This window comes from Chrysochloris asiatica, unplaced genomic scaffold, assembly GCF_000296735.1.
Source record: "Chrysochloris asiatica unplaced genomic scaffold, ChrAsi1.0 scaffold00049, whole genome shotgun sequence".
Lineage (NCBI taxonomy): Eukaryota > Metazoa > Chordata > Mammalia > Afrosoricida > Chrysochloridae > Chrysochloris > Chrysochloris asiatica.
The window spans coordinates 7,048,864-7,062,131 of record NW_006408567.1 but is presented as its reverse complement, the minus strand read 5'-3'; the positions used below and the strand labels follow the sequence as shown (position 1 = coordinate 7,062,131).

The 13,268-nt window shown below is 42.5% G+C and overlaps 1 protein-coding gene across 2 annotated transcripts in view; it reads left to right on the top strand.

The window, feature by feature from the left end:
- Positions 1-13,268, top strand: part of TIAM1 (T-cell lymphoma invasion and metastasis 1) — a 180,944-nt gene that overhangs the window by 160,512 nt on the left and 7,164 nt on the right. For both annotated transcript variants that reach the window (XM_006862526.1, XM_006862525.1), the window contains 4 exons: positions 3,075-3,183; positions 9,587-9,645; positions 10,105-10,207; positions 12,783-12,870. In XM_006862526.1, coding sequence (XP_006862588.1) covers positions 3,075-3,183; positions 9,587-9,645; positions 10,105-10,207; positions 12,783-12,870 — 359 coding nt within the window. The remainder of the gene's footprint in view (positions 1-3,074; positions 3,184-9,586; positions 9,646-10,104; positions 10,208-12,782; positions 12,871-13,268) is intronic.

Sequence of the window (13,268 nt, the reverse complement as noted above, 5' to 3'; positions counted from 1 at the left end):
GTGTTCTAGGAAATCTTTAATACACAAAAAAGTAGTTGCCATTAATTAATACAGGAAACACTTTTTAGCACTCCAAGCCCCCCAAAATAACCTACCAAAACATACCAAATAACACATTGTTATTGTTGTTAAGTGCCGTCGAGTCAGTTTTGACTCATAAAGAACCCAGTATTAGGGTTTCCAAGGAGCAACTGTTGGGTATGAACCACTGACCTTGCGGTTTATAGTCCAGTGTTTAACCTATGGCGCCATACCAGGACTCCTAATAAAACCTAAGATAACACTAACATACAGCGTTTATAGTCACAATTCAAAACTACTTGATGCTGAGTGCAGTTAATAACTGGGGGTGGAATTTATGGACGACACTCTCTGACAAAAGTGGATTTTACTGGGAACCCCCCCCCCAAAACAAACAAACAAACAAACAAACAAACATTTTCATATACATGGTGTATTAACTTTTAGATTTTAATGATTTTAGGAGCAAGTGACCATGCTAGAGACTGGAAGGTATTGTGGGCAGTAGATTGCAAAGAATATAGAAAAAAAAGATGAGTGTGATTCAAAAGGCAGAGACTATAAAAGGGAATATGGCTTGAGTGAAATGAAAGTTCCCCTAAAACCAAATTCTGACAATCAAGTAAGAAATCTTCCCAGCATGTAACAAAGAGTTAGAGTGCAGTACAGAGTGTTCTCCCATGAGCTAAGCTTGTAAAAGGAAATGTACAAAAGACGGATACTTGTTCAAGTACCAATATTAAAGGGTACAAAAATGCTGCATCAGTATCGGAAGGTCTGAAGAAAATTATCAAGACTTGGAAAAGATGCTAAAGAGACCAATGCAAGAATATGTTTTAAGAGGATAAGAAAGAAAATAGGCCCTGAATGGGGCCAGAGGTATAATAATCAAAGGCAGTGAATTGCTCAGGAAAAGGTGGAAAAAGAATCTCTTTCTTGTTAGTTGAGGAGAATGGTCTTTAAATTGGAAAGGATGGGGTGATTTCAGTTCTTCAAAAATAACCTAGAAGAGAAAGGGTCCTGAGGAATGGGTACAGTCTGTGCTAGTCTGGGTAGTGCAAACTGTTAATGCCATTGGAGATCCTATGGAGCAATAGTTCTACACTGACATGCATAGACAGGGTCCTCGTGAGTCAGAGCCCACTCATGATGGCAATATGTAAACTGGTGAGAAGACACACCTCACTACTCTGTGTTCTGCCAAGTCCAGGGTCCAAATCATACGGCCATGCCCCTTCGTTTGCTGATGGGGAACATCTCAAAATGAGGAGAAATCATTGTAGACATCTAATGGAACGTGGAATGTATGAAGTATGAATCTAGGATAATTGGAAGTTGTCAAAAATGAAATGGAATGCATTTTGATAGCCTAGAATATCAGTGAACTGATACAGGCTGGTATTGATCGTTTTCAGTCTGGTGGGTTCACACTACCAATGTTTTGGTTAGAAACCAACCATTGGGGCTCATTTCTGATAATATAGGTCAATAAAAAGTGTTACCATAATCCCAGTTAAGGACAAGAACACCACTGTAACTGCTCTGATGGAACCACCTTGCCAGCTCTGTCCTCTTTCAGGTGGCTTCAGAGCAGCCGTGAGAAGCTGCACTGTTTGCTGTTAGGTTGCTAGGTTGCTACTGTATGTAGAAACCCAGTCAGGTCAGAAACAGCAACTAGACTTGTTTGTCCTTGAGATGTTCAGCTTCAAGTTTTCAAACACTTGAAATGCTTCCCCTAGAAAAAGAGAATTGGGGTTGATTTCTGTGGACTCAGGGAGTAGAAGGTGAGACAGAGGTGTGTGGATCGGCCTCACAGGGAGGCAAAGTGGAGGGAGAACATCCTGGTAATTGGGGGTGATTACAAATGGGATGGGCTTTGGATTCTGATTGTTGTGATGTCTGAATCCTCCGACCAGGTTAGAGATTAGGTGATTGATTTTCCTATTATTAAGCTATTGGGAGTGTCCCTACAGTGAGGGGAAGCTTGGGATATACTTACAGGTTTGCAAGTAGACCAGGAGTCCAAATACAAATGGTTAATGTGCTCAGCTGCTAACCGAAAAGTTGGAGGTTTGTGTCCACCCAGAGGTGCTTCCGATAAAATGTCTGGTGATCTACTTACAAAGCCCCAGCCTCTGAGAACGCTATGGAGCAGAACTGTACTCTCAAACACATTGGGGTTACCATGAGTTTGATTCTACTCAACATCAACTAGTAAATGGGTCGGTGGAATGCATAGAGAAAGGCAGACAGGGTTGTGAAGAACAAACTCTGGAATTCCCCAAGAATCTCTGGAGCCATCCTGTCTGCATGACTCTAAAAGGACAAGAGCATGCATCTGTTTAGCACTGGACCACCGGGGTGTAGGTGACTTGGACCTCATGGTCTCTGAAGGTGCCCAAGCTCATATTGCACACAGTTATAAAGAGGACACTTAAAACTCCTCATTCAGATGCTGCTTCCTTCAGAGTGAAACAAAATCTTTTTAAAAATTTTAAAAGAAGAAAGAATAGAGTCTACTGTTTCTCAGAAGACCCTGGGTTGTCGGAGTTGTAACTCACAGATAGAAATGTCTGCAGTTTTCTGGGCAGATCTTTGTCATTGGTAACCATTTGTGTCTCCTTGGGCCACAGTCTCCATCTTAACATGAAATGTCTCCAATTCTGTAGCTCAGTTTTCACTGATACATTGTTGTTGTTCTGTGCCATCCAGTTGGTTCTGACTCATAGCCACCCTGTATAGGGTTCCCAAGGAACGATTGGTGGATTTGAACTGCTTATCTTGTGGATTGCAATCCAGTAGTTATCCTACAGTGCCACAGCGGGACTCCTTCACAGATATACTATGTGTAAATTTCAGAGCCCCAATTTGTACTCTTTTTGGCTCTTTATTTTTGAGGTTCAGGTAGACAGACACAGGATTTAATTTTAAAAAGCCACATGTTTTAGAGATCATATTTTTATGAAGAGAATTGACACCAGGATGTTGAATTTTAAAACATCCTGACAATTTAAAGCACTTCCCAGTAATTCTTCTGTTTCCCTGGTTTTCAGGTTGCAGATCTGAGCATGGGGGACCTGCTTCTGCATACCACTGTCATCTGGCTGAACCCGCCAGCCTCGCTGGGAAAGTGGAAAAAGGAGCCGGAGCTGGCAGCATTTGGTATGTAGCAGTGAAGGGTTTTGAGGAGAGGTAAAATGACTAATTTTTCAAAATAATGACATATTTTCCCCAAGACATTATTGATTCCAAAATAAAGTTAATCACATTATCTGAAGTGGTCTTCCTGCTACTGTCACAAATATTAAATTAAAACCTTCTAATTAAATCTAGATAACAGGACAAACCTGCTATGTGGGTGGTGGGGAAGGACAGGGATGTGCCCAAGTCTCTTCCAGGTATAAACATACAGAGAAGGATTTTTTTTTTTTTTTTTTTTAAACTGCTGTTGCTTTGAGTATCATTTCAAAATAATGGGTTGATAATAACTAGTCAAGGAAAAATAAACTGAACAATCAGGACACCACTGCGTCTCTTTCTGAGGTTCTTCATTGTGTATGTTGTTATATGTAACATGCCATGATTTAGAACACAGGTTCTCAGCTGAGTTGTTTTGACAACACAGGGGTGCCACTATTGGTTATGAGTTGCATCTCAGTCAGCTTGTTACTAACAATAGTGAAAGTAGAGATGTTGCAGTGATTGATTTTTTAATAAGCCAGTTTAGATGTATGATATTGCTGTAATTAGAAACCTCATGTGACTATGTCTGCAATATCTTTCTTGAGAGAGGAAAATTTAGGACTAACATATCAGGAATTGTGCCGAATCCAGGAAAGGTGGCTTTTGCTGCAGTGTGAATGCTTGTGTTGCCACATTGTGGTGGTGTTCCTGAGTCTAAAACCATCACCAGTCCCGACTATGTTCTGTGTTTATGTTTCCCTTGACCACCCCCTCTAGAAGACTGATGGGTTAGGAACGTGTCTTAGTTCTGCTTCGTACTGCTATAACGGGCCTACCGTAAGTGGACGGTTTTCACAAGGAAATTTATTCTCTCACAGTTTAGGAGGTCAAAGGTGTGATTCCTTTCAGCACACATAGGCCCAGCATTCTTTGGAGACCCACATGTGTCTTGACATCAGTCTTTCCCTGGATCTCGATGCTTCACAGTATAGGGAGCTCAGGTCCAAAGGATGCGCTTCACTACTGGATCTTCTTTCTTGGTGGTGGCAGGTCCCTGTCATCTCTGCTCACTTCTCTCTCCATATCCCAGGGAAAGTCCACTTAGGTTAGGGCTGAGGTAGGAGTAAGGGTGTTGCATCTCACCTTTAATCCTCTTCCTGGTTTCTCATATCAGATCACGTCATGAAGGATCATCACATAAGGGTCACATTACATTATTATATAACTGTCAGACCACTGAGAATCATGTTGTTGTTGCTCTTGTTATTAAGTGCTGTGGAGTCAATACCAACTCACAGGGACCCTGTGTAGGGTTTTCGAGGAGTGGCTGGTAGGTTTGAACTGCCGTCTTTGGGGTTACCAATCCAGTGTTTACCCTACAGCGCCACATCAGGACTCCAACATATATTTTGGGGAGACATAATTCAATCTATGCAGAGCTTGAAGGAAGTCTGCAGTACTTTTCATCTCTTACATACTTTAATTTTCTGGATTTTGGGGGGTTTGCTTAACCCATTTCTGATTTATGTAGAGTTCATTTCTGACTCAGTGACCATATATGCCAGAGTAGAATGATGTCATAGAGTTTCTAAGACTGTAATCTTTACAGGAGCAGCCTACCACATCTTTCTCCTAAGCAGAGGCTTGTGGGTTCGGACTGCCAACTCTTTGGTTAGTAATCAGAAGTCTGCTTTTTAATCTGAGTACTTTTATCCTTCATAGTTGAGAACAAAGAATTCCTAAATAAAGTGTTATCGAGTGATACTGAAATCAGTGAGTTTAATGCAAAAATGTGTTGGATTCTTTTTTAGCTCACTTAGCTTTCATGGAGAAATCTAATGATATCTTCACATTTCAAGGAACTACTGCTTGTCGCTGTTGATGTCATTTCATTACAAAATAACCAAGAAGCATAAACCATAAAACCCCACCCTACTGCCATGGAGTCGATTCCGACTCATCGCAACCTTAAGGGAAGAATAGAATCACCCCATAGGGTTTCCAATGCTGTAGGCAGCCTCATCTTTCTCTATTGGAGAGCAGCTGGTAGGTTCAAACCATCAGCCTTGTGGTTAGCAGGGCAGTACTTAGCCCACTGAATCACTAGGGCTCCTTAAGAAAGTGGGCAGGAAAGCATGAGACTAAAAATGCGATGTAATGGAGTACTGGGGTATTTTAACATGTTGGTAGTTTTTATGGGGGTGTTGTTTATATTTGTGACTTTTTCATTTGCAGCTTCTTGGTGGTTCACTTGTGGGACGTAGGAAATAAATGATGAAATGACCCAAGTCTATTTTTAATGCTGAACTAAAGACGAGCAAGCAGTTCCAGAGTTCAACATATAAATGTTTCACGGCTCAGCCCCTGAAATGTTCAGATTTCGTACAGTTAGAAATAAGCAGCTTTAGAATAAGTCATTTGCATAGCCGAGAGTAGAGGTTGAAACGCTTTTTCTATAAAGGACCTGCATAGTAAATATTCTGAACTTTGTGATCCGAGGGGCCGCACAAAGAGCCAGAGGCTGCCCTCGACTGTGTGGAAAGCAATGAGCAGGACTGTGGTGGTGAGCTATATGAAATAGGTGGCAGATTGGATTCGGTCAGCAGGCTATAGTTTGGCAACTTGTGGTATACAGGATTCAGGAAAGTGCCTGTTAGGAGGTTTGGGGCTGAAGGTGCCAAGTGCCCTGCAGGCTCAGATGGCGTGTGTGTCGTTTTTTTCTCCTCGTTTCTCTGTTTCCTGCTTCATGGGCTGTTACCAAGAGGAAAGGAAGTGTGCAGGATATGTGACTTGAGGGAAAGTGAGCCCATGACACCTGTCCTGGTTGTAAATGGAGGCTGCACACCGAAACCCCAGTACACGACAGTGAGAGGAGACTCTGTAGGGGCTCTAGTTAACAAGATGGAAACTGCAAAGGCTGGCTGTTAGGAACCAAGTATATCAAGATTCAGAATCCTCTCCAGAGTCGTCACTGCTTGTTGTGGTTATTAAGTGCTGTTGAGTTAGTTCCAAGTCAAATAGACCCAGTACAGGATTTCCAAGGAGCAGCTGCTGGGTTTGAATCACCAGTTTTGCGGTTAGCAGTCTGGTGCTTATCCTCCAATTCCACACCAGGACTCCAGAGGAATCATAAGGAGACTTAAAATCAGGATTATGAGCAAGGACACACATCGTAATAAGCTTGTTTATAGATTCCCAGTGGAATTCTAGGATGGCGCTGTAGAATAAACTAGACTGCTAACCACAAGGTCAGCAGTTCAAGCCCACCAGTTGTCACTCGGAAACGCTAAACAGGGTCGCTCTGTTAGCAAACCTATTTGACGACACTGAACAACTGCAACAACAAAAGTGACATATGGAGACGTTTGGATGTGATTTCAAGCACAGAAAGGCCCGACTACCCGATCCTTTGGGATCTTTTGAAATCAGGAAGACTTGCTCAGAGAAACAGGCAGCTTTTGTGGTAACTGGTGGTTGTCTTTTGTTTGGGTTTAAACCTTTGATCTCAACAAATTGTGCAGTGTTTTTCTGAAACTGAAGTTGATTTGCTGCCAAACTTGCATGTTGATGTTGTCCACTGTGGACTGAATTTTGATGATCATCGCCTAGGAAAAGAGAGAGGAGGGTAGGAAGTGGTGAAGGTGAGAGGAAAGGAGGAAGAGTTTGCCTACGCTGTAGACTGGCAAAGGTAGCCAGGAAGTTTAGAAATAAAAGCCACCCCTAAAGGATTATTAGTGTAGTGGTTACGAATTGGGCTGCGAACCTTAAGGTCAGTGGTTCGAAACTACCAGCTGCTCCGCGGGAGAAAGATGAGGCTTTCTACTCCTGTAAGGATTTACACCCTCGGAAACCCTGTACAGGGTCGCTATGGGTCGGAACTGACTCGACGGCACTCAACAACAACAACAACAAAGGATTATTGGGAAACACCATAAAGCTAATTTCATAAGAACAGCCCAGAGGGATAAGGGACAATCCAGTAGTTCATTTTGTGTACTGATTTGTTTAACTTTTTATTAGTGAATTGGGTGAAGGTTCACAGAAAAGACCATCAGTTTTACATTCAACAGATCACACACACTTGCGAATCGGGCAGCTTAAGTGAAAGACTGACTTGCTCCAGGTACCACAAACCTGAGAGGCAGGCAGAGGCAAACTGGAGGTAAACTGAGGCAGCCCAGTTAGCTTTCACAGAACTATAACAACGGCACCATTGAAGTGTGTTCCAGTGATGACACATGTCTTGTGAGGTTAGGTTCACATCACCAGGGGCAGACTTACCCACTTTTAAGGGGCCTAGCTGCCCTGGCCCCAGCTATTTCTAAAGGCATTGGAAGGGAAAGGCATCCATGCAGAGCTGGTGTGATGTCTTCAGCCAGTGTGACCCTTAGGGAAGGGAACCATCATCAATCCTCTGGAAACCTTGAGGGGTCAGATGCTGAGGCATGCAGGTGAATGGCTGCAAAGTGCAGACCCAGTAGCTGGAGTTGGTTCTTTGCCTTTCAAGACTTGTTTTCCTGCGTGGAGAGGGCAACAGAAGGAAGACGGGCTACTCCAGACTAGGACAGAAGATGAAACAGATGCAAGCAAACTGGTGCTAGCTGAAATCAATAGGACTGCATTATTTTTCTGGGTCTTGCAAGTTTTCCACCTTTGACACTTTTTTATGGCTCATTTTAGTGGAAAATTGTTTGCATTTCTCTTGTGTTTTGGATAAGGAGCACTGGCAGTATGGTGGGTTGCGGATTGAATTTATCCCTCCCAAATACATGTTATAAATCCAAATCTGTATGCCTTGTAGTTGTAATTCCATTTAGGACTGGGTTGTCTTTATCATGTAAGAGACAGGATTAATGTAGGGTGCCTTTTGAGATGCAAAGGAGATTAAACCCAAACTAGAAGCAGAGATGAGGGAAGAGAGATGCAAAGTCACCTGAAGAACACCAAAAAGCCAAGAAATAGACCTTCTCCCAGAGCCCACAGTCTTCCTCTAAAAGTGGCCTCCTGAATTTGGACTTCTAGCTTCCTAAACTGTGAGGGAATCAATCGGCTGAAGCCATCCACATGTGGTATTTTTGTTATAGCCACACACAGGAGCTAAGCCACAGTCTCTGACAGGTTTTTACTTTTTACATAGGATTTCTGTGCTTTGGTTTAGTTTCTAGAGGGCCCTGGCAGCTGGGCAGCCATCCTGAGAATTCCCAGAATGTTCTTTTCCTCTGTGATTTGGGGTCTGGTACACCCAGACTCTGTGTACCCACCTGCCACATGACTGGCCCCTGGCTTTGCCTGGGTGTCAGAGTGTGAAGGATGACAGAGAGCCTGAGATCTAGAACCAAGGATGAGCCATTTTCTCCCCCACCAGAAGAGGAGCTGAAATCATTGAGAGTTACACATTTGGCTTTCTTTAAGGAATAGTTCCCCACTTCCCCCTATAATAACATGACATATTCCCTGCTCTTAGGGAGCTTATACTGTGATTCAATCTGTTTGGAGGAAGTGGTATTGCATTTATGTCCAAAACTAAGATTTTCTCAGGTCAAAAAGATGGAGTTGTATTTCCTGAACTATGAACAAATGTGTGTGTGTGTGTGTGTGTGTGTGTGTGAGTGAGAAAGAGAGAGAAAGCTATTAGCTTAGTTTGCATAAATGTACCTTTATTATTTTATTATTTCTCTAGTTACTCAACTAGATTTTCTGGATTTTATCAGCTGAAGCTTTGAACTTTGAAATGGCACTGCCTTCGTTATCTGGTGCTGTTGTAACACAAATACCGCATATGGGGGGGGGGGGCTTTCAGGAACAGAAATTAGTTTTCTCACAGTTCAGGAGCGGGGATCAAAGTCCAGATCAGCGTCTTGGCTGTATAGATTTCTTCCTTGTTGGGAACCTGGGTATTACGTGGTTCTTTGACTTGCAGACAATCTTCCACGGCCTCTCTTTTCCCCAGTATGTGAAAGTGTCTGCTCTTTAATAACTAAGGAGTTGTTGGATTTAGACACACACAACACAGACAGACCTCACTGACATAATAATGAAGACTATGTCCAAACAGAAATACATCCAGGAGGTCAAGATTGCAATTTATGTTTGTTGGTTTTTTTTTTTTTTTTTTTGATTGGAAACACGATTCAGACCAGAATTTTCAGGGGCTGGTGATATTTCCACTTGCTGTAGACTCTGTGTTATTTTAAACTTGGAAAATGTTGCCTCAAAAGAGTTCTGGTTTTCACAGGTGTGATGAGTGAATGGAAGGTCTAGTGGGAGTCAGTTAACTGGAATCCTGCTGCTGTCTTCATAACTGTAGTGTTGATTTCCGCAAGCCATTGAAGTGAGGGGGAAACCCCGAGCATCTAACTGCCTTATTTTGTATTGTTTCCAGTCTTTAAAACTGCCGTGGTCCTTGTGTATAAAGATGGCTCCAAGCAGAAGAAGAAACTTGTAAGACTTCTTGTTTCACCTCATACTTTGAAGTATCTCCCATTCTTAGTCTGTTTAAAATGCTTCCCCTTAGTCAGACATGCACCCTTTTATAATCTCCTTTCTTTTCTTCGTGGCTGATGACCCTCCCCCTCCTGCCTTCTTTCAGGCAGGCTCATTTGGAGCATGGCAGTGAATAAGCTCTGGGGTCTACTATAGTCCATATCCTGACACTATTTTCTCCTTTCCCCATTCTTGTGTTGGATCTATTTTCTCCTCTATCCTGTTCCTTTCTCTTAGCTATATTGGTTAGCACACTTGTACACCCTCGGCATATTGATTACCTGAGAGCACTTATGCTGGATCAAGGAGCATACTGGTAGAATTCCTTTGGGCAAGCACTGGGGCTCCAGGGTGAAAGTTAGCCATCCGGAAGTAGAACAGGTTATTCTTATACCGCTGATTTCTTCTCTCCTGCAGGTAGGATCTCACAGGCTTTCCATTTATGAGGACTGGGACCCCTTCCGATTTCGGCACATGATCCCTACTGAGGCTCTGCAGGTTCGAGCTTTGGCAAGTGCAGGTAAACCCTGACATGTGCTGGGTATATATTTCTGCTGTGCGTATGAATCCAGACGCTTGGTCTAACCAGCCACCTTCCCATCCTTTATTTTCTATGCTTAAAACTTTGTTTCCCTTGAGCTTTCTATTCCCTTTTATTTACCTAGCTATTTATTAACTATTTGAATGAGTGAAAATGAGTGAACAAGTAGATGGTTGTAATGTCTGCAGATTTGTTCAAGGATTCTAGTTCTGAGATATATATATGAGCACTCCTGGTATGGTGCGCTGGGTTAATGCACCAGACTGCAAAGGTCAGCAGTTCAAGCTCACCAGCTGCTCCTTGGAAATCCTATACAGGGTTGATATGGGTCAGAACTGACCTGACGGCACTTAACAACAACAACATGTTGTTTCAATGACTTATATTTGAGTAGGAACATGTCTTCCAGTTGTGGAACATATCCATGCAGCCAAGATAAAGCTCACTTGCCTTTAACTGGGAGACCAGAAAAAAGTACCATGCTCACAGAAACACCCTTGAATAAGCATTTTATCTTTCTGCTCTGAACTGTTGCCAAGATTTTACTTTGGTATTAGTGAGAAGGCTTTTGACATGTCAGTTCTATGATCAGATAGTAGTGAAATGGTTGAATAGTGACAAATTTACTCGATAAAATGCGAGTTCAGGAGAAGAGAAGTAAACTTCAGCACAGACAGTATTAACTAAGAAAGCAATACAGTGAACCTGTAAGAGCTGGAATCAATAGGACTCCTTGTTTTTTTGAGTCTTGCAAGTTTTCTACCTTGACAGGACTCACACTCAACACTTCTCTGTTGACTCGTTTTAGAGGAAAATCTTTTTAGTTTTCCTTGTCTGGAAGGTCTCTGCCTGTCACAGGTTCCAGTGTTTGCAGGTTTTACTGCATTTCTGTGACTCCGAGGCCCCATCCAGATGCATCTGAAGCTAAGTTCTAAGAGGAGGAATCGGCAGTTTCTTTCTGGGGAACATACTCTGGGGAGTTAAATGGAAACCCTTGGCTGCACCAATTCCTTATCCCATTTGGACACCAGGTGTACCTTTCAGGTAGTAAAGAGAGGTTCCGGGGTCTCATGGTTCTGGGATCTAACATGAGCATTACGTTATAAATAAGTACCTGATTTGTGCTGCTTCCCCATCCTTATTTCCACTTGTCACCCTCCCTCAGTAATAAAACTGGTTCTGATTCTCATAAGACTAGCTCACCCTAGTCAGCAGTGTCATGAAGAGAATGTTCTTGCAATACTTGGAAGCCTTCAGTTACTCACTAGTATTAAATTAGATGCTTTTTCCTTCACAGCAGTTAATGCTTTGGTGGTTCAAGTTGCAGTAGGAAAACTGAGCTGCACAAATGCAGACTTGTAGATTATTTGCTTTTAAGAGGTTGGAAAACGTTTCTTTCTAAGCTGCCACCACTGTGACATCCCTGTATGCCTTTTTAGTTATGATTTGATTTGCAAAATTGACTCACGTGTGAATTTGCAGGACTCTATATGTTATCAGACTAGAGACAGTTATAATAGCATTTTTGAGTCTCACTACAAGCATGCTCTTACTTTGCAATCTTGGTTTGTGAATTACCCAAACAAGAAAACAATGTCTATAATAGAACTGCAAATTTCTCAGCGAGGAATTTTTGCCATGTTGAAGACTAAATGTATATAAAGACTTTCCATTTTTAAAACAAAGCTGTCTTTGTGCTGTGACATTCCATCCTCCCCTTTATTTTTCATTTAAATCCAGTTTAAAACCATCAAGATAAAAGCTTATTTTGATGGACCTGCCAATAAGTCTCTTTCTGAGTTTGAGAATCAGAAAGTGGAATTTCTAGATTTGTATCTTGGTTTTGGAAATCATATGAAACTTTCTTAAATAGACCTTAGTTGGGGTTAAATACTATGGTCACAATGAGGGTTTGTGACCAGAGTTCCGAACCACTAGGAAGGATTGAGGCCCCACGGTGGGCGTTACAGATATCTGTAATGAATTGTTCCTTTCACAAACACTGTATTCATAACTTGAAATAAAACAGTTTCTAGGTTTTATAAGGCCTAGGAATTTATGTGTTCCTCGCCTTCTTGGCTTGCTATTTTGGGAATGGAATGAGAGGGCCACCCATTAGGTGGCCAGGGCAGGCAAAGGAAGGACACTTGTGTTGGGTGCTCAGGGTTGCACCCTACAGACTAGCATCTTTGCCCCACTGTCCTGATGAAATCTATATGGAAGCCATGGTCTCTGTCTAGTCCAACCGTTGCCAGAAATCCTAACCAGTTAATTGAAACAATTCAGCCAAACTGATTAAGTGGCTGAATGGGTCAGTTCTTCAATCACATGATGAAATGGTTGTCCTTTGAGACCATCTAGGAGATTTTAGCAACTGGAAATGTCCCAAGTGTTCTTGATCCTCCCGCCCACTAAGCTTGTAGTTACGGGATCCCAGGATTACAGTTAGGTTCCATTGGTTTCATCTTCAAGTGAAGCATCGAGTATGCTTGGGTCATAATGCAAACAAATTCTTTTCATACCTGCTCTGACTTGTTTTTGCCTTAATTTATAGATGCAGAAGCAAATGCCGTGTGTGAAATTGTCCATGTAAAATCAGAGTCTGAAGGAAGGCCAGAGAGGGTCTTCCACCTGTGCTGCAGGTGAGTCTGTGCAGTGAAGTCTAGCATGCAGCCTGGTGGGAAGGATGGGGACCCGGTTTGGGCCCTTCCAAGCCCATCTGTGTGCTCCAAGCCAGCCTCTGCCTCCTGGGACACTACATGCTTAAACGTATTATTCAATACTTACTAAACATAGTTAGGGGAGTCCTGGTGAGGCGCTGTGGGTTAATGTGCTGGACTGCAAAGCCGTTTGAACTGTAAGGTTGGCGGTTCAAGCTTACCAGCTGCTCCTCGGAAACCTAATACAGGGTTGCTATGGGTCAGAATTGACTCAACTGCACTTAAAAACAGCAACAAACGTATTAATTCCACCACTTGTCTGTCAGTTTGTTGTATTGTGGTGGCTTGTGAGATGCTGTGATTCTGGAAGCTGTGCCACT